Raw genomic sequence first — 27,167 nt, 5'->3', positions numbered from 1 at the left:
TGGCAAGGTTGCAAATTGCAACGGCTCAGTCCACCGCTCACCCCTCCATTTCGAAGCATATAGAGAAGCTATGGTGGCCGACACAGGACAAAGATGTTATCGTCTGAGACAGCAGGGAGTAGCCAGTCAAGCAAACGCGCTCTGTAGAGCAGTTTGTCCGTTTAGGGCTACTGTAGAAACATGGCGGCGCAAAATGGCGACTTCCATGTAAGGGGACCCGCGGTGTATGAGATAGAAATGGCTAATTCTAAGGTAATAAAAACATAATGGTTCAATATGTAAGGTCTTTATACACCACTGAAAACATTGTTAAGTATATTATATTGCATTTCTGTCAATAGATCCTCCTAAAATATTACACATTGGACCTTTAAGATTAGTACTTCTCATTGTTAGTTCATGTTAACTAATGTTAAAATGGAAAAGTGTTACAATTTTATGTAAACTAATCCAAACTGTAGGATGTAGATGTTTGGAGCTGAGCAAATTAATCATTATTTGATTTTGGGCTTCTTATTACTGAGAAGTTTCTTTCGTGCTTTACTTAACACAGTTATTGAACAAGTCAGAGTTCTCTTATGTACATTTATTATCATTATATTTCATGTTTACTCATTTTGATACATATGAAATATAGAAGACAGTTTATTCATAAATATTTCACTTAAAATTAAAAAGTTAAAATTACATACTAAGAAAATAATAAAATGCATATTAAATACTTGGCAATATGTGTACACACAGATGGAATGTATTCAATCTAAACCTCGCAGCACCATCCAATCAGGTGACAGATTGAGTTTGTGATCTTCCTATAAGATTGTGATTTCTGTTTCCAGGTTCTTGTAAGCCTCGTCCTGTAGCTCATAGATCTGGTCCATACGCTGGAATGCCATGTGACCTTTCTTACCTAAAAAAGAACAAGGGCTCAGTCTGGGAAACAACACAAAACAATGGTGACGGCACCTCTGCACTTACTATATTTAGTATGGGGATGAATTACATGTCATTGAAAAGAAGATAAGCACTTGTGTGAACATAAATGATACCCAGTGAATGAAAAAACATGCACTGTCTGAAACTTATAATAGACATTATTTCACCATATCTATTGAGAAATAAGCATTGTAGCCATTAAATATTTGCTTCGTTATTTGGAAAACTGACTTGAATATTTCTAGTTCATGAGATGTGACATTTTTTGGAAGTCGGTCTCAGAAATGCCTTCAGAGGTGCCTTCAAAAGTCATTTGCTATGTTTCCATCCACTATTTTTATGCAAAGTTTAGGTTATCGCATACAAAAACGTCCATTTTTAATACAGATACTATTTTCTGCCAATTTCCCAGGAAGTGACGGTTTTGTTCTTTTGAACACATGGAATGGAAACGGTGCTTTATTAGCAAATGATTTATTTTGGCAATTTTGGGCACAAGTTAAATTTGTAAAGTTGGATGGAAACATGTCTATTGACTGACTAGGCAGCAAAGCAAGCCTTTGTATTCGGACACAGCGCATGTTTGTGGTGATAGTGTGACAAATACAGCATATGACGTAGATGCAGTAATTACAGCTTAAGGGTCACGTACCAAAGGAAAGTACGGTCTCCCGCGCGGCGTTCCTCAGGTCTTCATCTGTGGAGAGCCACAGCTCAGCTACCTGCTCTGCGCTCTCTGAGGCCTAAGAAAACACAAAACCACTTCATCTAAACTAATCATCTCAAATAATCCACACAGAAACATAAATAAGAAAACTCATCACAAGAATGTATTTTCTCTTGTGTTCAAAGGTTTAGAGTAACGTTTTTAAATGTTTTTGAAAGAAGTCTCTTCTGCTCACTAAGGCTGCATTTATTTGGTCAAAAATACATTAAAAACTGTAATATTGTAAAATATTATTACACTTTAAAACAACTGTTTTGTAATTGGGTATAGTTTAAAATGTAATTTATTCCTGTGATCAAAGCTGAATTTTCAGCATCATTGCTGATTTGCTGCTCAAGAAACATTTCTTATTATTATCAATGTTGAAAACAGTTGCGCTGCTTAAAGGTGCCCTAGAATAACAGGAGTTCAGTACATGGAAATGACATACAGTGAGTCTCAAACTCCATTGTTTCCTCCTTCTTGTGTAAATCTCATTTGTTTAAAAGACCTCCGAAAAACAGGCGAATCTCAACATAACACCGACTGTTACGTAACGTACGATCATTAATATGTACGCCCCCAATATTTGCATAAGCCAGCCCATGTTCAAAGCATTACACAAGGGCAGCCAATATTAACGTCTGGATCTGTGCACAGCTGAATCATCAGACTAGGTAAGCAAGCAAGGGCAATAACGAAAAATGGCAGATGGAGCGATAATAACTGATATCATCCATGATATCATGATATTTTTAGTAATATTTGTAAATTGTCTTTCTAAATGTTTCGTTAGCATATTGCTAATGTACTGTTAAATGTGGTTAAAGTTACCATCGTTTATTACTGCATTCAAGGAGACAAGAGCCGTCGCCATTTTCATTTTTAAACACTTGCAGTCTGTATAATTCATAAAAACATCTTCATTCTTTATAAATCTTTCCAACTAGGGCTGGGCGATATATCGCATGCGATTCTCACGCGCATTTCGTCAGTAAAGCCGGTTCCCTGATTACCGCTAAATTGCCATCACCTGCTTTCAAATGGAGCGCCTTTTAATAGACAGAGCCGTAGTTCACGGACAAGCCATGCAAAATCTCGTTCAGTATCGAAGATGAATCGACTTCGATAATGAACCCGATTTTGCGTAGCTTGTCCGTGAACTACGGCCGGACTTTTTTGACGAAATGCGGGTGAGAATCACATGCGATATATCGCCCAGCCCTATTTCCAACAGTGTGTAATGTTAGCTTTGGCCACGGAGCACTATCAAACTCATTCAGAATCAAATGTAAACATCCAAATAAATACTATACTCACATGATCCGACGCATGCATGCAGCATGCATTACCAACATCTTGTAAAGATCCATTTGAGGGTTACATTAGCTGTGTGAACTTTGTAAATGCACTGTATTATAGTCGAGAGCTCAAGGGGCGGGGAGCGCGTGATTTAAAGGGGCCGCAGCCTGAATCGGTGCATAGTTAATGATGCCCCAAAATAGGCAGTTAAAAAAAATGTATTAAAAAAATCTATGGGGTATTTTGAGCTGAAACTTCACAGACACATTCAGGGGACACCTTAGACTTATATTACATCTTGTAAAAACTGGTTCTAGGGCACCTTTAATATTTTTGTGGAAACTATCATATCTACTTTTTTAGGGTTATTTAATGAATAGAAAGTTGAAAAGAACAGAATTTAAAAAGACATTATAAATGTCTTAAATGTGTTAAGTTGATTTCATCATAAATATCAACAGCAGTAAAAGGTCAAAACAAACCCACTCTGTAGTGTCTTCTGTCTTCACGACAGAACTTACCTTCAGACTTTTCAGAGCCAGACAGGCCTCAAGCCGCACATGCGTGTTGCTATTTTTCAACAGATCCGTGTAGTGAACCACTGCCTATAAAACATCCACACAACTACATCACATGAAAAGCTCAGCTCTTTTAATCCACACTTAAAAATGCTTGAATGTGATTACAATAGATAACAATAAGAAAGAGAGCTTTGTGAAAAACAAAATGAAGCTGGTTGGGGTTTAAATGATTTTTGCACAGATCCTTTCTTTAACCATTTGGTATGAGTAGTATTTGTGTTTGATGGCCCATTCGCACCAAGAACTATAACTATGAAGATATAACTATATGTTATATAGTTCCACACCAACACACAATAACATTGTTTATTTATTATAAGTGCATGCTGTCTGCCACATTAAATGCTTAAGCTCTTTAAAGTAGAATGGATTCTGATTGGCTGTCAGTATTTTTATTTTTCATAAGCTGTAAATCTTTTGAAAGCAATTCCAGCAATCTTGTTCTTCTGTGCCATTATCTTAACTATCTTTATAATTATTAGTTAGAAATTTTAAAAACTATATCGTTATCATCCTTGATGTGAACGGGCCTTTAGGCTTCTTCTACCTTTGCCCTGAAGGATCTGGACCGCGAGGCCCTGCTGAGGCAGGACGTGGCCGCCGAAGCCACCTTGTGATTGGCGTCTGTCTGTAGCTTAGCTAGGAGCTGGAGGGCACGTCCTGTCGGCTGCAGCTCAGAGATGCGCTTCCCTTTCAGCTTTTTCAGAGCTCGCCTCCTCTTGGGACTCTCCAGACAGGCTATCAGATACACTGCAGCAAGCCGATCCGAGGGAGAAACACAGAGGGAAGTCTCTTAATGAGATCTATTGGGAAGAATCCTTGAGGGTGATTGATTAATGTTGAAAGCAGTAAACTTGAAGTGAACCATCGAGGACAGAAGCATCTGTATTTGCTGTATGTCAGACTAGTTTCTGTGATGTTTGCATCCTAAAGTGAGGCAAACACTCTGTGCTGTTACCTTCTTTAGAGAGGAGAGAGATGTGCTCCCCAAAGTCACTAATACTCCATCTGTTGAGGTAGACTAAGAGCTGAAACACTGTCACTCGGTCTGTAGTGCACAGAGTCACAGACGCCATCATACAGCTGCACTGCACCTGATACAGCAACTGACTGAAAACTGCAGGACAAAAGAAAACAGTCACCAGGAAGCAGAAAGAGAAGATCATGCTTTGCAAATTGGTAGATTATTTTGGTAGTGCGAGAATGAAATTCTAAAAGAACAATAAAAAAAATAAAAGACAACACAAAATATATTTATTAATTTTTACAAATTATTGGATGTTTGTTTAAGAATTACATTCTGATGGAACACTAAATATAATAATATAGTAAAATAAAATATATGCAATTATTTTGTATTTAAAGGTGCCCTAGAATCAAAAATTGAATTTACCTTGGCATAGTTGAATAACAAGAGTTCAGTACATAGAAATGACATACAGTGAGTATCAAACTCCATTGTTTCCTCCTTCTTATGTAAATCTCATTTGTTTAAAGACTGTTACGTAACAGTCGGGATCATTAATATGTACGCCCCCAATATTTGCATATGCCAGCTCATGTTCAAGGCATTAGACAAGGGCAGCCAGTATTAACGTCTGGATTTGTGCACAGCTGAATCATCAGACTAGGTAAGCAAGCAAGAACAATAGCGAAAAATGACAGATGGAGCAATAATAACTGACATGATCCATGATAACATGATATTTTTAGTGATATTTGTAAATTGTCTTTCTAAATGTTTCGTTAGCATGTTGCTAATGTACTGTTAAATGTGGTTAAAGTTACCATCGTTTCTTACTGTATTCACGGAGACAAGAGCCGTCGCTATTTTCATTTTTAAACATTTGCAGTCTGTATAATGCATAAACACAACTTCATTCTTTATAAATCTTTCCAACAGTGTGTAATGTTAGCTTTAGCCACGGAGCACTATCAAACTCATTCAATATATAAAATAAATAAATAAATAAATAAATACTATACTCACATGATCCGACGCATGCATGCAGTATGCATGACGAACATTTTGTAAAGATCCATTTGAGAGTTATATTAGCTGTGTGAACTTTGTTTATGCACTGTTTTATAGTCGAGAGCTCAGGGGGCAGGGAGCGTGAGATTTAAAGGGGCCGCAGCCTGAATCGGTACATAGTTAATGATGCCCCAAAATAGGCAGTTAAAAAAATTTATAAAAAAAAAAACTCTATGGGGTATTTTGAGCTGAAACTTTACGAACACATTCAGGGGACACCTTAGACTTATATTACATCTTGTGAAAGAACGTTCTAGGGCACCTTTAATAAAATATTATTAAATATTTGAGTTGCTTGAAAATTAAATATATGACAATGAATAAACCATGAAGATATATTCTTCAGAAAAATATAATATAATAATACAATTACAAATATAATAATATAAAACAATATATAATAAAATAATATAATTAAATATAATAAAATTATAATATTATAGCAAATTATATTATAAAATTCTATACAATTATTCTACATAATAATAAACTCTTATTAGATATTTATTTACAAAAATTAATTATTAAATTCTAAAGGACAAACAGAATATACATTTATTATAGTTTATTAGATTTTTTAAAAGACAATTAAGTATTATTTCGAAGAGATCTTAATTCTGAGAAACAATAGAATAGAAATATCCTTCAGAAAAAATATATTATAATTAAAAATATAATAATATATAACAATATATAGTTAAATAATATAATTAAATATATAATAGAATGATAAAATTATAGTAAATTATACTATAAAATTATATAAAATTATTCTATATATAATAAAATATTATTAAGATATTTATTTACAAATTGATGGATTTTAGATGTTTGAAAATTATTTATTAAATTCTAAAGGACGAACAGAATATACCTTTATTATAGATTATTTAAAAGACAATTAAGTATTATTTTGTTTTTGTATTTTGTAGTATTATTTATACAAAGCTTATTAAATTATTTAAAAAAAAAAAATACTTCAAAAAATAATTCTGAGCAACAATGATATAATAGAATAGAACTCTTCTAAAGTAATTAGAACAATATTTAAGAAATTTCTGAATGAGATTCTCAAAGAAAGAAAACAGAATCTACAGAAACATTCCAGAATATTTTCTATTTATTTCATTCCATTCTGCCATGGGTATATTATTTCAGTAGCTTGTGGATTCAGTTTTTAAGGAACATTAGAACAGAACATCCGCACCTGCATCAGTCTGGCCTGGCTGTTTGGCTTTGACTTTGTGGATGTAATGTTTGCGCAGTGTCCTGAGAAAACCATCCGCGGAGCAGCAGAAAGGCGAGTCACTCTCGCAGCAGTCCTTCCAAAATACTTCAATCCCCTTAGGAGCTCTGGCCAACACTGAGACACATCCACACACATGACTAATGCATCTACAGCGCTTCACACTGACACAGAAAAGAGCCTGTTACTGTGAACAGTATAAAGTAACAGTCACAGCACATGAATGCATTCTAGTGTTACCCTTAGATGGTATGGGAAAGAAAATGTGTCATAATCAATCATAAACAATCATAAAAAATTTTTGTATTAGTGTTTGTGGGAAATCTATAAATCTGAATTATTAGGATCTAAGGAGAGATATCTACTCATTCAAGGCTTGGTATGGTGCAAAACTTACGCTCAGTCACTGTGATTTCATCAATGATCCTCTGCGTCAGAGCACCGATTTTTTCCAGCACGTCAACTTGCCGTGACAGCTCCTCCATGATGTCTTTATGCACAAGATCGGAGTCAGAATGCTTCAATGCCTGGGAGGAGACAGAACTTGACCATGCACACACTTACACAAAGTAGCAATATATATTAATTACTGTGTGATTAATCAACACTGGTTTGATGAGACTGCTTCCTCACCCTCAGCAGCACTGCACACACACTGAGGTGGGTTTCAAGAGCTTGATCCAGACTGTAAACCCCTGTACTGAGTGACGGCTTTACTGCACCGTCTCCTCGCTGTCTGACCTGCCCTTCACCCGTGTCTTCTGAGGAAGGAGAGTTCTTATCCTGAGATAACAGACCCATGGTTTTCAGGGTCTTCTCATTAAATGAACCAATCCTGAAATAAAATAAAAAGTAATAAAGTTTAGAAAATGAAATGTAAATGTAATTGTAGAAAATGTAAAATGTAATTATATATATATATATATATATATATATATATATATATATAGAGTCATACTTAAATGATTTTATTTTAATCATGAATATATATCCATGCAAAGGTAAATTAAACATAATGTACTATTTAAATACCCAATTGTAAATTAAGTAAAATAATATAATATGCATTCTAGGCATCGGACCTTTACGTGACAAATACATGTGAAAATGCACATTTCATGCATTACTCCAGTTCATCCACAAGATGGCACTTTAAGCCTTAATTTAACATGTTAGCACAGCAACGTTTCTTTTTGCATTCATTTATACACTTATATTCATTGGGCCCAATGGTCGGATCAATGCTGAAGATCAAAATGTGTGTTTTGCACAAACAGATTTGTCAAATATAAGATCCAAACTATATTTCACCCCAACATAAAAAAAAAAGAAAAAAAAGAAAAATCTTACATAAGGAGAATGAATTTTTTGTACCATTCCTACCCTTAAATCTAAGCTCTATAAAGAAAAAAAAGCTATTTTATTTTAAAATATTTATACATAATGTTAGTATTTGTTGAACTACATTTAGTTTTAATTTCACATTCTTATTCTTATTTTTTGTGTTGGCTTACCCAGTGTACCCGAGCCTGATGCTGCCCATACATGAGATTTCATCTTCATTACAATCTACAGAGAGGAAGTCGAAACTGCCCAGCACTTCCTCTTCCTCTACTGCTAGTGTCTGAGATGAGGGCATCTGTGGAGGGTCGAGGTCCTTCTAACATAATGAAAGATGAAAAATAAGCCAATGAGACAACAGCAAACAGCCATTTATCCACAATGCACAGAGAAAACAATCAAACTCCATCACACTGTAGGGTCAATCTCACAAAAATATGTTCAGGTCAATTTCCCCAGAGAAATTACCCCACTTAATGCAAGTAATTTGCATAAAAAAAAAATGTAAAAAAACCAAAAACATGCAGATGTGCAGGGTAGACTTGCTTAATTGTCATAAAATCATTTTAAATAAATTAAATAAATATATTTTTCCTAAAATAAGCCTAATTTGCTTTACAGTCTTTACATTTTTTTTAAAGGCGTAATAAAATTCTTTCTTTTGATTTTGGGGTGGAATATGTACTGGATATGTTCTTGAACTTTTTCAAAATGTGTGTTAACAGTATTTTTTTTTTTTTTACACATCCATCTATAAAACTTTTAAATAACTCTACTAGTCCATCGATCCACCCGTCCACACATCTCACCTTCAAGACCTCATTGAGTCGGCGTATCTGCAGATCTAGTTTCTTTAACGTCTCTACGTTGCTCATTTCCTCCAGCGCTGTATTCAGTTCCTCTAGCAGTGAACTAACTCTCTTAGCCACGGCTCTCTTCTCTGCTCTGCCCGCTTTTCTGTCCTTCAGTTGAAGTCTGTCTTCAACTCCCTGCTTGAATGAGGTCTCCTCTTCAGCGACCTCATCCGGGGCCGTCATCTCTTGTGCGTCTCCTTCACCTGTGCTAGGGGTCACCTCTCCATTTTGCTTGAGGATGTCAGGCGTGCTGTAGCGGTGGAAGAGGAATATGGAGTCTCGCTTACTGCCCGCAGGACTGGCGGAAGCTGTGTCAGTCTCTGAGGGCCATTCCACACTCTCCTCTGCCTAGGGTTATGAATGGACAGAAATTAAATATGCCTGTTATTTGATGTAATTTCTGAATATTTATATAATGAATATAATATGAATTATAAATTAATATAATATTGCAACTGTTGTCAAAAAATAAAAAAGTCAAATATATCAAAAGATGTTTTCTTGACATATAAAATATATTAAAACAATTACATTTCATTTTAAAACAAATACAAAATATAAAAATATACTAAAATCATTTTATTTATTATTATTATTATTATTATTATTATGTATTTTAAATATTTTTATATTTAAAATATTTATATTTAAAAAAAAATTCATGTAAAGCAAAAAATCTTAATTGATGGTTTCTTAAAATATATTCAAAACAAATACATTGTAAAAAACATTACAAGAAAATATATTAATTATTTTTGTATTTTAATTATAAAAGTGGTTATTGCTTATATATATATATATATATATATATATATATATATATATATATATATATATATATATATATATATATATATATATTCAGAATAATAATATATATTCAGATATATATATATATATATATATATATATATATATATATATATATATATATATATATATATATATATATATATATACATATACATACACACACACTGCATTGCCAAAAGTTTTGGGATACCTGCCTTTATGTGCACATGAACTTTAATGACATCCCATTCTTAATCTGTAGGGTTTAATATGGAGTTGGCCCACCCTTTGCAGCTATAACAGCTTCAACTCTTCTGGGACCCCTCCAAATCATTGAATTCAGGTGTTCCAATCACTTCCATGGCCACAGGTGTATAAAATCAAGCACCTAGGCATGCAGACTGCTTCTACAAACATTTGTGAAAGAATGGGTCGCTCTCAGGAGCTCAGTGAATTCAAGCGTGGTGCCGTGATAGGTTGCCACCAGTGCAATAAGTCCTCACTACTAAATACTCCATGGCCAACTGTTAGTGGTATCATAACAAAGTGGAAGCAATTAAGAACAACAGCAACTCAGCCATGAAGTGGTAGGCCACGTAAAATCACAGAGCGGGGTCAGCGCATGCTGAGGCGCACAGTGCACAGAAGTTGCCAACTTTCTACAGAGTCAATAGCTACAGACCTCCAAACTTCATGTGGCCTTCAGATTGGCTCAAGAACAGTGTGTAGAGAGCTTCATGGAATGGGTTTCCATGGCTGAGAAGCTGCATCCAAGCATTACCTCAACAAGTGCAATGCAATGCGTCGAATGCAGTGGTGTAAAGCACGCCGCCACTGGACCCTAGAGGAGACGTGTTCTCTGGAGTGACCAATCACGCTTCTCTGTCTGACAATCCGATGGACGAGTCTGGGTTTGGCGGTTGCCAGGAGAACTGTACTTGCCTGACTGCATTGTGCCAAATGTAAAGTTTGGTGGAGGGGGGATTATGGAGTGGGGTTGTTTTTCAGGGGTTGGGCTTGACCCCTTAGTTCCAGTGAAAGGAACTCTTAATGCTTCAGCATACCAAGACATTTTGGACAATTTCATGCTCCCAACTTTGTGGGAACAGTTTGGGGATAGCCCCTTCCTGTTTCAACATGACTGCACACCAGTGCACAAAGCAAGGTCCATAAAGACATGGATGAGTGAGTTGGAGTGGAGGAACTTGACTGGCCTGACCTCAACCCGACAGAACACATGAATTAGAGTGGAGACTGAGAGCCAGGCCTTCTCACCAACATCACTGCCTGTCCTCACAAATGAGCTTCTAGAACAATGGTCAAAAATTCCCATAAACACACTCCTAAAGCTTGTGGAAAGCCTTCCCAGAAGAGTTGAAGCTGTTATAGCTGCAAAGGGTGGGCCAACTCCATATTAAACCTTACAGATTAAGAATGGAATGTCATTAAAGTTCATATGCACGTAAAGGCAGGTATCCCAAAACTTTTGGCAATATAGTGTATATACATATATTTAAATTACATATATAAACGATCAATTCATACATCTTCTGTGGGCGTCTTCAGTAGATCATCATCCTGTAACTTAGTGTCAAGAACAGGGTGGCGTGTGAGTGGTGGGTCGTTTGTCTTCTCATAGGCAGGAGGACTAAGTGCCTGGGTGGAGTCAGCAAGGTAACTGAGTAGAGACACGCCCCTCGATTCACGTGAGCCAATGGAAAAAGAGCCATCTGCATCCTGTATCTGACGCATCATAGACTACAGCATAAAAACACAGATCCAAATCATGTGATAACATTTAAGCTCTTCAGAGCAAAGATGAGTTTGAGGTGAAGTGGGTAATTTCTGCATCATTAGCATCTTTCTGTCTAATGATGACAGACTCCAGACACTCAAAAACCTTGCCAACATCAGCAAAAATCTTGTTTGCATTTGTGTGGCACCATTTCAACTTGATTTTTTTGTTGTTGTTGCACAGTCTGCATTGGCTTTTACCCAAGATCTCACTTGGGTCACATTGTACAATCTGTCACGTCACAATCAAAAAGCACAGATAAAATTTCACAGTCAACACCTGGCTTCAGTTATAGTTGTCTCTGCGCATTAAATCAGGATAGGAGAATGTATTTTAGCATCGGAAATTACACACTTCACCTTTAAGTCTTTATGAGCGGTCATGCTGGGAGTATGTGTGTGGATGTAGGTCACAAACTCACTAGAAAGTATTTCTCAGTGAAACTGGGTGTGTTGGGAGGTGTCCAGCTATATACGGATCCCTTTCTGCTGTGGATGGACTGGCGGCTGGCGGACGCTGTGAGAGGCCTCACCTCAGAGCTATCAAATGGACTAAAGGAAGAAAAAGTGAGGGAACAAGAAACTGTCAAGACAAATGGACTCTACTGCGGTTAGATGTCCAAAATAACAGTGATTTTATGAAAAGACACAGACAGTAAACAGAATAATGCAGAAGAGTAGTGCCTAAGGATTAAATATTGGGTGTTTGGATTTAAACTGGAATATCCATTGTGTTTATAGCTAACTACAGATCTAGCTAGTTGTTACCCATATATTGTCACAATTGTAGGTGTAAGCTCAACCTCCCACCTTAACCATAGCCTTACACATAACATAACCCCACCCTCAAACCTTAAACATAACCTTACCCATAATCCCACTCTTATCCTTAAGCATAATTCAGAGTCTCCCTGAGACTCCTATACTTACTTGTACCCAACAATAAACTACCAACTGATGTTCAAAATGCTTTTCAAGTTTTTTTCAGTTACTCTTTTAAATCTATATTTCTAAAATACAAAAATATATATATATTTTATATGATACTTTTATTCAGCAAGGATGCATTACATTGATCAAATGTGACAGTAAAGACATTTATAATGTTACAAAAGATTCATTTCAATTAAATGCTGTTCTTTTGAACTTTCCATTCATGCAGCAAATCCGAATATTAGAATGATTTCTGAAGGATCATGTGATACTGAACATGATGCTTTGCCATCACTGGAATAAAGCATATTAATTATGCTTACATAGCCATTTTAAATTGTAATAATATGCTAAAATTTTACTTACTTTTTTGGTCAAATAAATGCAGCCACAGAGACTTCTTTCAAAAATATTTAAAAAAAATCTTACTGACCCCAAACATTTCATAGTAATGTATATTTTTAATTAAATATTAGTTTCATCTTTAGATGTGTTATTTATCTTGGCTTTTTGTAAATTTCTACATAATAAATTTAAGATTTAATAATTGCCCATTAAGTTACTTTGTCAGAATGTTTAGCACTCAAAATCTAACCTTCATTGTAATCTAACTTTCCAACTGAATTGTGATTGGGCTTCCTTCCTGCAGTTATTTTCATATTAAATAGAGACTGATATTATATACACTACCGTTCAAAAGTTTGGGATCGGTAAGATTTTTAATATTTTTAAAAGAAGTTTTGTCTGCTCACCAAGATTTGCATTTATTTAATTAAAAATACAGTAAAAACAGTAATATTGTGAAATATTATTACAATTTAAAATAACTGTTTTCTATTGGAATATAATATAAAATGTAATTTATTTCTGTGTTGGAAAAGCTGAATTTTCAGCATCATTTCTCCAGTCTTCAGTGTCACATGATCCTTCAGAAATCATTTTAATATCATTTTAAAACTTTTTTTTTTTTTTTTTATACATATACTAGCTGACATTCATTGTTTTACTAGCTGACATTCATTGTTTGAAAGACTTCAAAAATGGTATGAATAAAGCTCGCTCAGGTTCTGATTACACATGATGTGTAGAGTGGCAGTGTGTGTTTGTCATCAATGGTTGATGAAGAGTGACACTGTGAACAGAAACTAAGCAGAACCAAAGGAAATGAGGTGACAGCAGAGAAACTAACACACACACACACACACACACACACACACACACACACACACACACACACACACACACACACACACACACAGTCACAGTCACAGTCTCTCACACACACACTAAAGCATGGTGATGCTGAACAGGCTATGAGATGTGTTTAATTTAGTGACGCTGTAAAAAGAGGCTATGAAAAATCTTTTCCACCTGGACTGTGTAAAGCCCGAGTGTAATTCGATCGGTGTGTGTGAAAGGGATGGGGTAGCGATGGTCTATTTATCCATCTCTCTGCAGTCAGCTGTTCTTCCACAGCTGGTGTGTGTTAGCTGATAGCAAAGCTGCACTTTCAGGGGGTGTGTTTGTGTGTGAGATCAGTGTCTTGTCTACTCAATTACATGAAAAAGTGGTCTAAAATATGCTGTGAATAGCACTCTTACTGTTTTCAACATGTCTGTGAAATCCAGATGCTAGAACATGAAACTATCCATCAAGCGTGCTGTCACGGAATCTGAGCTATCCCTACGAATGGGAACCTCACTGTAACAGTGGCTGGGATATATTTCGTTGATTCAAAGCTGAATTTTAAGCATCATTACTCTAGTCTTCAGTGTCACATGATCCTTCAGAAGTCATTCTAATATGCTGGTTTGCTGCTCGAGAAACATCAATTCTTATTATCAGTGTTGAAAACAGTTGTGCTGCTTCATATTTTTGTGGAAACCCTGATACAGTTTTTCTATGATGAACAGAAAGTTCAAATGAACAGTGTTTATTTAAAATAGATATTGTTTGTTAAAATGTAAAAGTCTTTACTGTTACTGATCAATTTAATGCACCCTTGCTATATAAAAGTATTGTTTAAAAAAATACTGAACCTAAACTTTCATACAGTAGTGTACAGGATATGTGCAAAAGTCAATAGTTTGTTCTCAATGATATTAAACCTGGTCAATGATGTCTTAAAGTGCCCCTGCTATTCACTTTTTAAGTAAATAGCAGCTATTTTAGCACTTTATAAATGTTCGTCTGTCTTGTAAATGCCACACATGCACTTACTTCCAAACCACCTCTAGCTGTAGCTTGATGGTTCCCAGTTCTGTTATGTCCACAACCATCATCTGTGGCCGTGCTGTGAAAAAATCTGCACTCCTGCACGTTACCATGCCGACCAGGATAGAGCTCAACCCCTTGACCTCGGTTACCTACAAGAGACCACAGGGTGAAAAAACATGCTTGCCTGCAGGGATTTTGCAAAACTCTTCAGTTTCTGCAAATATTGTGGCCCTAGGACAAGTTTAAGAATGTCTGGTGTAATTTTTTAACTTTCAAGATGCAAGGTGGGCCAACAGTCTCTCAAGGTGGGCTGTACTGTTGGCACCAAAAAAATCAGCGACAAAAAGTACCATGTTAAAACAATCAGCGAGTTTCTATGTAGAGCATTGCTATGTGGTTGCTTACTAGTTTTGAGGATTTTTTTGCCCATTTCATCATTGATCAGGCAAAAAAAATTAAGTCCAATCACTTAGAAAAGTAACAGCACAAGTACAACTCTCCTCAATAAGCCGCTTGCCTTAGCAAGTGCCACTAATTTGAGAAGGAGAGAGGAGAAAGAGGAAATCATGATTTTCATCTGAATTAGTTTGGCTCCATGCCTGTATTTTCAGGGATGGAATCAATTTCAGACAATCAAACCTTTTATAAGCATTATTCCACTAGTCAAAAAGCTTCAGACAGTCTGTTAAACATCTCTATCATTCTCTCTCAGGGGTCTGTGGGTGGTTTCTTCTGGCTTATTAAAATCTATTTGGATCTAACAAACAGTATATAAACAAAAGGCCTGGAACCTTCTGTCATCACAACCCCCACAGGCGACCCTGACAGGAAGTGGTATTTGCGCAGGTGTGTGTGTGAGAATACGTGGACGATCTCACCTTGATCTCAAAGTTCCCATGGATGTGAGGGAGGAAGACCATCTCTTCTTCATCCCACAGCTGTCGGTCATCTGTCTGGATTCGTCCTCTGATTCTCCATCTCTGACGGCCCAGCCGGATCAACACCTACACAGAGCGAGATGTTTAATGTGTGTGTGTGTGTGTGTAAAACGTGTACAATGATCCCAAAATGTATTTAGACACTTAGACTACCATTCAAAAGTTTCTTTGATCAAATAAACAGTAAAAAATTGTGATACAATATAACATTTTAAAATAACTGTTTCCTATTTGAATATATTTAGGGCCCGAGCACCGATGGTGTGAGGACCCTATTGGAATTGCTCAGCCAATTATTCTTCTTCTCCAAAATGAATCGCATTTTTGAGGGCCTAAACGTTCTCAAAAACTCATGAAACTTCGCACACGCGTCAGAAGTGGTGAAAATTTACATCTGGTATGGGTTTCAGAATTAGGTGTGGCAAAATGGCTCGATAGCGCCACCTACAAAATTTAAATTAAGCGCCCTTCGTGCTACATTTCACGTACAGTTATGAAATTTAGTAGACAGATGTAACAGCCCAATACCTACAAAAAAGCCCCTGGGTGCAAAGTTTGTAAACCCAACAGGAAGTGAGATATTTTGAATTTTCCCTACAAAATTTTGGCAGTTTTTGCCATTTCCACATGTTGTACTTTAACGAACTCCTCCTAGAGCTTTAATCAGATCAACATCATATTTGGTCAGTCTAATCTAAAGGCCTTTGAGACGTTAAATTGCGAAGATCTAGAGTTTTCGCTGAAGGGCGTGTCCGTGGCGGCCTGGCAAAGTTCGATGTTTCGCTATGAAACAGGAAGTTGTTGTAACTCGGGCATACAACGTCTGATCTGCCCCAAACTTCACATGTTTTATTAGAGTCCTGGCCTGAAGACATTTTATATGGCAATATTCAGTTACAGTCATAGCGCCACCTGTGGGTAACAGGAAATGGTATGCTTTACACTTTAGTTCACTCTCAGAAAAACATTTTAATATGCCATGATGTACCAAACATACTAGAAATATGTTAAATCATGAAACACTTGGCTAAGTGCCAATGTATGCGATTAAAGCCAAGAAACAGGAAGTTCTAGTATCTCAGGCATACAATGTCCGATCTACTCCAAACTTCACATGTTTGATAATAGTCCTGGCCTGAAGACATCAACATGGCAATATTCGGTTACGGTCAAAGCGCCACTTGTTGGCAGCAGGAAGTGTGGCACTTTGAAATGACTTGGCTATATTTCTCCTGTATTTTCTCGCTTACATCTATGTCACCCACTGTTCACTGTTTTCCTGAGGCCAGCGGGTGGCGGTTAGCCTGGGTGCGAGGGCCCTTTCATTGCTGCTTGCAGCTTTAATTTAAATTGTAATTAATTCTGCTGACGGTAAAGCTGACTTTACATCAGTAGAGGCCTTTGCCGTTTTGCCTGTTGCCTTGCAACAGAAGGGGCCTTAGATTTTGCTAGAAAAAAGAGCCCAATCACGCAGACATCAGTGTCAGAAATTAAAGGGGGCTTGGGGCAAAAATTCCACCAAAATTAATAAAAATGCCTCCAAAATCCAAAATATGGTGCAAAAAAATGTCTCTGTATGTATAAGTTCTTGTTTTTAATATTTATAAACAATACCACATGAGCAAGAGAGCGGTTTTCCTGAATATCAGCAAGTTTGCAAATGTGATACTGATTTAATACAACAGTTCAATAAACAGTTAGTTAATATTAAGGTAACTTACATTTTAGACACAATATTGTCAATATTGTCTGTTTTTCCTCGATTTCGCCAACAAAAATAGAGCCACTGCGTGTCACAGTTTCAGTTTTGTTACTGAATGAATCTGCGTCTATAATGCCTCAACGACTCACTCATAAAGACAAGTCTCTTGCTTTGTCGCTGAATGAATCATCCGTTTTGAACGAATTGACAATGATTCAATGACTCACTCATTAAGACAAAGATTTGCCTATTTAGTATCATTTCATTTTAGTTGAGGGGCTGGAAAAGTGACAAAGATTGAATGCTCTTTTTGTTTTCGGTCGTGACTGTAACTGTAGTTCTGGTTAAAGAGATAGAATGTGTTTATAAATAAAATATTAAGAGTGAAATATGAGATAACATCGTTAAATATAACAGAGATAATAAAGTAATTGTAGTCGCTTTGCATACAATGCTTTTGTCTTTTTGTCAATGGGGGGACTCCAACTGTGACTTCTTTGAAATGGGCCTCTGAATTGCAAAGGCCGCCTCTGATTTTCATCAGCCATTACTTCAGCGTCACATGACATGATACTTCAGAAATCATGCTAATATGCTGATTTGAAGAAATATTTCTTATTATTATCAATGTTGAAAATGGTGCTGCTTAATATTTTTGTGGAAACCATCGTACATTTTTCTTCAGAATTCTTTGATGAATAGGAAGTTCAAAAGAACAGCATTTACTTGAAATAGAAATCTTTTGTAATATTGTCACTTTTGATCAATTTAATATGTCCTTACTGAATAAAAGAATAAAATTTCTCTCTCTCTCTCAAGAAAAAAAAAATCTTACTGAACCCAAAACAAAGTGTAAGCAACTGAATTTCATTGCATTATATAACAAAATATCAAACTGAGTGGCATTAATATTAAAGAAAAATAGCACAAGCACGCTTTACAAGCAAAAAAAAAATGTTTGCAATAAAAAAAAAAAAAAATTTGTTAGGTTTTAAATGAAAAACAAAAACAAAACAATAGATGTAGTGTTCAAAATCAAGAAAGAATGTTGAAAATTGTTGTGAATCATCCATAGTTAAATGAACATGTCCTTAGTTAATGGGATGAACTTCATACAACCATTAAAAATCACTTTCTTATGTCTAGCATAATGTGTTTTGATATCTAAAACAATGAAATTCATACACTGTCTAAATTTTCCAAATACTTTTCGACTGCATGTGAATGTGTGGTCTTGTGCATCAGCCAGTCGATGGCTCCTGTGACCACATTCCATTGTGCATGAAGTCACTGGAAACCTGGCCTTAAAAATGTAACCCGAATAGCTGGTGAAATGTGTCATTTCTGCCTAATATTTGAACATAAAAGCACCATCTTTCATAGGCTGATAGAACAGTGAGTCTTGGATTAAGAGTGATGTTTTGGGCTCAAATGCCTCTATGTCTGTTTTGCTTTTATTGCTAAAAGTCTCCTTTTGTGTTTCACAGAAGAAAGAAAGTCATACAGGTTTGGAACTACATGAGGGTGAGGTAATGATGACAGAACTATCATTTTTGGGTGAACTATCCCTTTAAGTGTGTAACAACAATAACTGGTCCAGCGACAGGATGTTGGGTTAAACCTCCTCACCTCATACTGATCTCCAGGACAAAGCCGGGCAAAGCCTATCAACCCTGCCTCAACAAAAGAGAGAAAACATTAGCTTGTTTAGGAGACTAACGTTCATCTGAAACTCAAATTCCTGCATATGCGAAGTGCCGTGTACCTTTCATTTTGATTTGTAGCTCTCCCAGCAAGATTTCCAGTTCTCCTTCCATTGCACACATGTCCTGCAGGTAGAGATGAGTGTTAAACAGAGACATTTCCGAAGTGAGATGTTACAGGTTCTTTTTAATCAATGCACTGGTTAGATATCATTCGCTAACAAAGGAAAAGCGAAGTGCGGTTAAGCCAATTCTGTTATGTTGGGCTGGCCGGGATGTTTTAAAAAAGCCACGAGCCACAGTGTTTACGCTTGTTGGGAAAATGACCACACAAATAGCTTACTTGTAGTTTGTTGTGTGTGTATGGTGTCCGAGAGAGGACTTTACCTCCAGGCTGTGTCTGTGGTTGCGGTTCAGCTCCAGTAAACTCTCTCTAGATTGTCGTGAAGACGGGGACAGAGAGAACGCTCTCTTCATGTTCAAAGCGCCTTGGCATAGCCGCCACTGGATACAGTAGGACTCATACAGCTCGTCAACCTGTTGACATCCACATTCACATGATATAGGTTTATTCTTAACAAATCTGACCAGTGTTCATATACAATCCAATTAAAAGAGTATTTTCAGGTTGTGTTACCTTACTAATCTGAAACTCTAAGCGCCGTATGTATCTCTCTAAGGCTCGTATTTCCTGTTGTTAGCGAGCAGAACATAAAAGATTACATTTTGTAACCTTTGGTTTTAAATACCATTTTTTTTTATAAACTATATGGTACAAATACTAATAAGTTCTAAAAATATGTTTTTGTAAGGGAAACAACAGTCAAATTATTGGATATGACAACATACCTTTTCCAGGTCATAGAAAAAACCCTGAAGAAATGAAGAATAGTTTTTTATTTATTATTTTATATTTACTTTACAAACTGTGTAAAAATGTAAAATAAAAATAATAATAAAATACATGAAAAGCTGGATTAGGACTAGTTAAAGTTATTCTCAGTACAAAGTCTCACCAGTCTGGAGTTCCTCTTTGTGTCTCTCTGTTGGGATGACAGGAAGTCCAGCTCAGTTTGATGGTTTTCCAAGTAGTCCCTATACAGGATGAGATGTCATTAACATTCACAAGACTAGTGTATGCAGTCCACAAATGGCTTCATTACTCTACAACAATGACTGCACATACTTTAACCCTTTCCTCAAAGCCTGGAAGATTCTGTCCACTTGCTCAGGCTGTTGCCCCCAGACGCTGCTGCCAACCCGATTCGAAGAGGGAATTCTGGGAGATTTCCCTGCTATGACTTTTGTGCGGAGAGAGCTACGAGCTGAGGAAAGTCTGCAGGGTGAGACAGAATGGTAAATAAAATAATGTTATATACACTATTGTCCAAAAGTTTTTTTTTTAAAGATATTAATTGAACAAAGGCACATTAAATTGATTAAAAGAGACAGTAAAGACATTTATATTGTTAAAAAAGGTTTTTATTTGAAATACTGTTGTTTGTATTCATCAAATCAGCATATTTGAATGATTTCTGAAGGATTATGTGACACTGAAAACTGAAATAATGGCTCTGCCGAAAATGGTGTATAACAGTTCAACATTTGAAATCACTATTAAATCACTGTCAATAATCAATAAAAAAGACAATAAAGACAGTTATAAGGAGTTCAAGACCTCAGACTTATCCATCATAATAGTCTCTCTAATCATTTACCATCCAATCTTTATGTTTTTCCACCTATTTGATTTGCATTTTGCCTTTTACTTAAACTTTGTTGTGCATTTGGGTTGCGCAGAACCTTCATCTCTTAAAAGAACTGAATAATGAATTTATAGCTGTTTCTTTTGGCCATTTCTGAACCCATAATTTAACTTCACAAGTGCATGTAATAATTCAAAAACTGAAAAAAAGACATTGTATTGGCATTTCCACACTTCATTAAGTAACACAATAGTTCCAGTTGGCCAGGAGAATAAGAACAGCTACTCTAACACCAAATTAGCACTTTCTTAAAACTGTTTTCTTATAGTAATGCTGCTGAAAATGGTGGTTTTCATGATCGTATTGTGGTTATTTCAAACTATAATCATTTTGAACATTAATGATGTTTTTGAATGTATTTTTGGTCAACTAAATACTAATTTGGTCAACAGAAGTATCAATTTCTTTCCAAAACCAACATTTGTTTTAGCAATACCAAACTTTTGAACAGTAGTATATGTTTTTATATTCTGAATTTAATCCTCACATCCCATTTTAGTTACACCCACAATACAATCTACATATTTCAGCGATGTTCTGACAGTGTATGCTTACACATCATAACAAACTCAATGACTCTGCAATGTAAATACACTCTCTTAGGGAAGGCATTCCTTTGCACTGCTCTGGGGGTCACTAATAACACAAGCTTTGGCTCTCACATCGGTATATTCCTTCCTGGCTCCATCACTGACATCTCCGCTGTAACTCGAGGTCCCTCAGTGGACAATGACACAAGTAACGCCCTTTTTCTCAGGAATAAAGAGCTCTCCTAACATACAAAGTCTTTTGGTGTATTTTAAAACTAGGGTTGGGAATTGAAAATCGATTCCAATTCTGGAATTGGGGTCTGTGTACCTTCTGGTAATTTGATTTTCTACTTAAAAAGAAATAAAAATAAATAAGCCCTTGCATTGTTTCCTGATAACAACGGAAATAACTTAAAATACGTCAATTTTGGTCATACAGATATGAGTAAGACATCATTCAAAACGGTAAAAACTGTCTACTTTTATTTAAATACACTCGCAATAACAACAAAACGTTACAAAAGGCTTTTGTAAAATAAAGAAAACAAAATAGGTGCAACTTTCTGCCGTTTATGTGCATTCATATGGTAATCATCCATGTGAACATTTAAATGTACCCATCACCTCAATAAAAGAAAGCTCCAAACTTCATCAGGTTATATAAGCTACTTTTCATCATTTTTGAAATAATTTGTGCTGTGAAGAATAAGCCTTAAATTTACATCTGAGGAAGAGTATGGCTTGATCACATGTTCACAGTCTCAAGATAAGTAATTAAATTTCTTATCTCAAGATAAGTAAAAAAAAATTTTGGCGAAAATCGACATAAAATGTTGATATGCAGTGCTCGTTTGACTACTGATCGCCCAACTGCCAATTAGGGTTAAACAAAACAGAATACGTTTTTTTTTTTTTCAAGTTAATCAACTAAACATGTTCAGAGGTATTCATTAATTTCAGAGGTATTTTGCAACCTCCTGCTTCTTCCAATAATAATAATAATGATAATAATTGTGTTAAAATAAGGGAAATTATCTAAAAGTCCCAAACAAATTAGTTATAATTTAGGTTACAGAGTTCTGGGTTATGGTTTTAACACAAAAAATAAATATAACCTCCAAATAATAAAAACAAAACTAACAGTCAGAGGTCAGGAAGAGGTCAGTCATCCCTCATCCTTAAGATGATATTGCCTGATTTTTAAAAAAATGTTTTTAAAAATATCCAATCTACGAAAGTCAAAAGAGTGGATAAAATCTTTATAACTGTAAATCCATTATCATAACAGGATTGTAGCTGACAGCAATGATTAATATGAGTTTACTAAGCGTTTGCATGCTTAAGAAGCATTTTCTCACAATGCACTTTTGTGAATCTTCTGCCATATAATAAAGAGCTTACAAATTGAAAGCAGGCGGATACGCCTGTGAAGTTGTTTTGTTCAATCATTTAGTTTCAGTCTTTTACTTGGATAGGAATGCAGGAATGTAATGCTATTGTGACAAAATAAAAACTTACACATACACACACACACACACACACACACACACACACACACACACACACACACACACACACACAAACACAGAGGCAGCTGTGTTTACTTATGTAAGCTGTCACACTGCTCACAGAGGATGCTTGTGCTTGAATCCGAACCGTGCATCCTCTCAGGACCTTTGGTTCTTGAAATAACTACTGCTGTTACATAATAACGCATGCTTGTTTACGTTTCGGATTGTGTGGAATGGCGAATTAGAACTATAAGCAATCAAAGAAAAATTGTAAACCACATCCAATATAAGCTAAGCTCCAAAACCCAGTGAGATTCTTTACAAAGGCCGCATCCTAACTGATATGGAGCTTGTGACTGATTTGGAACGTCAATAAAGTTTACTGTAAGCTAAAAAAGTGATACTCAAATAAGAACATAACACATTGAACAAATTAAAAACTAAAACTTTTATCAATATATTTATGATGCTTTAAAATGCTGTTTTGAAAAGTAAAATGCTTTTATTTTTTAACTCTAGTGCGGGTTTTAGTAATTTTGTTATGCGTTTTTGTCATTTTTATTTGTTCATTTTTTAAATACATCTATATAACTATTTTAATTTCAGTTTTAATCATTTTAGTACTTCAACTTTTTATTTTATTTCGTTTTTCCCAGAAAGATCTAGCATTTATTTTCTATTTCAGCCTTTATTTTAAAGGGGACCTATAATGCCCCTTTTACAAGATGTAATATAAGTCTCTGGTGTCCCCAGAATGTGTCTGTGAAGTTTCAGCTCAAAATACCCCACAGATCATTTATTAGAGCTTGTCAAATTTGCCCCTATTTGGGTGTGAGCAAAAACACGCCGTTTTTGTGTGTGTCCCTTTAAATGCAAATGAGCTGCTGCTCCCGGACCCCCTTTCCAGAAGAGGGCGGAGCTTTAACAGCTCATGTTTCGGTTGCTCAACAACAACAAAGCTGGAGAATCTCATGCAGCCAAAATGAGGATTGTCAGTAACGGTGTTCAGCCTTACATTGTTCAAACCGGAGTCGGACACTGATGGAGAGACTCAGGAAGAAATTACAACTTTTATAATGCAACTGGGTGTTTCTGAATGGTTAGTGGATAAATTTATGTAGTTGCTGTGGAGTTGATTCAACTCACTGACTAGCATGTGCCATCATGTGAATCTTTTGTGCAAATCCAGTGTTGAATTGACCCTTGTTTGTGAAGCAGTCTGATGTAAAATGACGGCATGGCAACAACACTCTACTACAACAACTCTTCTCTAAAGCAGCTTGTTGTAGTCCCTACCAGCCATTTTGACGTAGTCCTTAAACAGAGAATTCTTTAAAAGAAAATATCTCCATTTGCATTGAACTTTGAGCGAAAAGTTAAAACTAAAACTAAAGTTAAAAAAGGGAAATCATAATCACGGACACCTTTAAACGGAACTCAGTAAGATTTGCAAAGCTCCCTCTACAGGTTCCAAGCGCAGCTCTGGACTACAACGACTACAACGCTCACCAGCGCAGTAGTTTTGCAAATACAAATACAAGAAATCTCGATGGAGGTGGGTAATTTTCGAAATTGTCTTATAAAGTCATAATATATACATTGTTTTTGAATTACTGTAAAGCATTTTGTCACTCTCGCGTGAACGTGAACATGAGGCGAGATTGTCGGGTCGGCGAAGCTCAACTTGCAAGTGCTGTTTTATGGCGTAGACGTGCCAGAGGGGGTTAGTGCACGCCTCAAACACACCACTACAAGTCAATTAACCATCGTAAGGACTTAGAAAACTATTTATGAAGGTAAAAAAAGTTACTTAGTTCTGCTTTAATAGTTTTAATCAACAAACTAAAACAAACTTTATTGCAGGAAAGATTCAGACTCCTCACAAATGTTTTGTTTTTCAAACAAAGACCTCTCCAAGATGTCCTCATGGCATAAATTCCAGTAAATAAGAGTCATGCTTTTCGTCAGATTCCATGGCCCCTGCTTTGAGGACATTTATCTTAAGAAAATTCAAGTAATACAGTCTGACGCAGATGGAAACAACACATCATTTTGTCTCAAACACAAACAATAATTGCTTACCTTCTCCGGCCACCGAGTGCATTTACTCCAGTGAAGGAGCGGCTCCGCTGCACCATGCCACCGTCAGCCGGACAATCAAACTTCAGCTTTACTGACATCTCGCCCCCGCCTATAACATACACAAACACAAGAAAAACAGTTGGAAATCTGCTTTTTGTTAGAGTCATAGCCTAGCCTAGAACATGTTAGCAACACCTTGGCAACAGTCTAGCAGCCACACAGCAACGCACGCACAAATAGAACATGTTATCATCTGCATGGCAACACCCAACCACATATCTAAGCACTAAAAACCACCTAAAACACCTTGGCAACACCTTGGCAACTGATCAGAACAACCTAGCATCTGCATAGCAACATTTTTCCAACCACAACACTTTATTGTGGCAGGGATTTTTGCACAGGCAAGCAACTCTCACATTGTTCACGGAAAATGTAAAAATGTACTTTCTTATATTAGCACTATATGCAGTGTTGCCAAGTCTGTGAAATTGGGAAACTTTATCACTGTTGCCGTGGGTTGTTTTTCATGTCCGCAGGTTGAAGTGACCCCAAATAACATGATATTTAGCCCCTGGAATGCGAATTTTACCTAGGGAACCCCACCGAAAATGCAGATTTTACCCTCTGGAACGCAATTTTTACTGGGTGACCCCCCTGAAACGCAATTGGGCGAGTTTTATTGTGAAAACCTGGCAACCCTGACTATACGGTCACAATAATAAAAGCAAAACTAAAGCGAAAAAAAATAAAGAAAACTAGAAAGGATCAGGACAAATTATTGTCACTGTCACACACGTGTTACACACATCTGCTGAACATAAAGCTGTCCCTAACGAACTCCTCATTATTCAACCTCAGTGACAGCCACCCCGTCCTCCTCGATGAGAAATGTCCATGTCTCTGTTCTGTCTCTCCTCATCCCATAATTCTTCTGTCCTCTGTTATTATACACAGTTTTTGAACATTCCTCAGACACTGAGGCCCCAAAACACCTACAGTGGCCCCAAAAAGACACTTAAAGTCACTGTGAAATTGAAAATTCTCCCTATCTATTTTCTAAATGCAGGTTATAGATCTTATTGTAGACAATTCATCCGTGCATGTTTCATTTTTTGACCATGTAATGTTTAATAAAATGGACCTTCAGGGAAAATGTCAAATTTCTCTCTGGTGATGTATGTAGGACTTCTCTAATAATTTGGTCCACTTAAACCCACCACTGCAAGCTCAAAACTGATGCATGAGTCCAAGTCCATGTTGGTTGTAATCTTCATTTATGGCTTTTGCACCTGTTTGGCTCAAGGAAACGTTTTTGTTGACAGTGGCACACAAGAGAGAGACAGAGCGGAGAAGTGAGAGGAAGAAAGTATGAAGAAGAGAGAGAGAAGACAGGAAAGGGACAGAGAGAGATGTCTTGATTGCAAACGCAGAGGCAGTTATCATTCTCTACAGGACAGTAACTCATGTTCCTTTTCCTACAAGGGGAAGAGAGAGATCTGTGAGGTAGATGAAGAACTGTGGGGGGTAAATGAGAAGGGAGTTTCAGAAAACCATGTTTGTAAGAACCATGGAAACAATGTTCTGACAGATGCTATCCATGCTACCATGACAAGTGCAGCCAATGAGACTTTAAAATAACTTTTTTTCGAAGAACATAAGTATTGCTTGCCTCCGGGTGGTTGCTATGGCGTTGCTAAGGAGTTCAGGGTAGTTGTTTACTAACGTTACCTCAAAAGAAACCTTGGATTCTACAATATGACTCGGGTTCATTATATTATAAGTCTATTAATATAAAATTCAATATAAGTCTGTTCATTTTTTTTTCTAGCGCTGGGTAAAAATGTTGATTTTCCAGTTAATCTGGATCTTTATTTAAACGATCTAGAGATCTCGTTATCTCCCAAGAAAGAGCTTTTTTGTCAGCTGTTTTTCCTGCACAGCTTTTTAGAGGCGGCGAACCACCGTTGTTGAATCTACGGCCACGCGGGGAAAAAAGTCATATTTTACCATAGTTTGCAGTCTGAATTAAATGTGATAAGATTAAAAGGCCATTTACCGAGAAATTTCCATCGAGTTGTCCGCCTCGAGTTGTCCTGCATAACCACAGACAGATTGATTCGCGAATTCATGAATCGTTCATAAAGACTCACTGAATGCCAAGATATAATTACATACAGCGATATTTGAATGTATTG

At 36.3% G+C, this 27,167-nt stretch overlaps 1 protein-coding gene across 1 annotated transcript; it reads right to left on the bottom strand.

The window, feature by feature from the left end:
* Nucleotides 1-571: 571 nt before the first annotated feature.
* ripor3 (RIPOR family member 3) lies at nucleotides 572-27,167 on the bottom strand. Its single transcript, XM_048199090.1, has 23 exons — nucleotides 27,029-27,167; nucleotides 24,970-25,078; nucleotides 20,267-20,416; nucleotides 20,097-20,175; nucleotides 19,930-19,953; nucleotides 19,718-19,771; nucleotides 19,468-19,617; nucleotides 19,143-19,206; nucleotides 19,007-19,050; nucleotides 15,616-15,741; nucleotides 14,741-14,886; nucleotides 12,010-12,139; nucleotides 11,339-11,551; nucleotides 8,957-9,349; nucleotides 8,321-8,466; nucleotides 7,440-7,641; nucleotides 7,204-7,333; nucleotides 6,768-6,923; nucleotides 4,484-4,642; nucleotides 4,073-4,275; nucleotides 3,466-3,549; nucleotides 1,589-1,679; nucleotides 572-910 (listed from the first exon to the last, which is right to left on the bottom strand). Exons 1-23 carry the CDS (start codon nucleotides 27,099-27,101, stop codon nucleotides 813-815), a joined length of 3,024 nt encoding a protein of 1,007 aa, XP_048055047.1. The 5' UTR covers nucleotides 27,102-27,167; the 3' UTR covers nucleotides 572-812.

This window comes from Megalobrama amblycephala, linkage group LG8, assembly GCF_018812025.1.
Source record: "Megalobrama amblycephala isolate DHTTF-2021 linkage group LG8, ASM1881202v1, whole genome shotgun sequence".
Classification (NCBI taxonomy): Eukaryota; Metazoa; Chordata; class Actinopteri; order Cypriniformes; family Xenocyprididae; genus Megalobrama; species Megalobrama amblycephala.
Note: the sequence above shows the minus strand (reverse complement) of the source record. Positions and strands in the feature narration are given on the sequence as shown.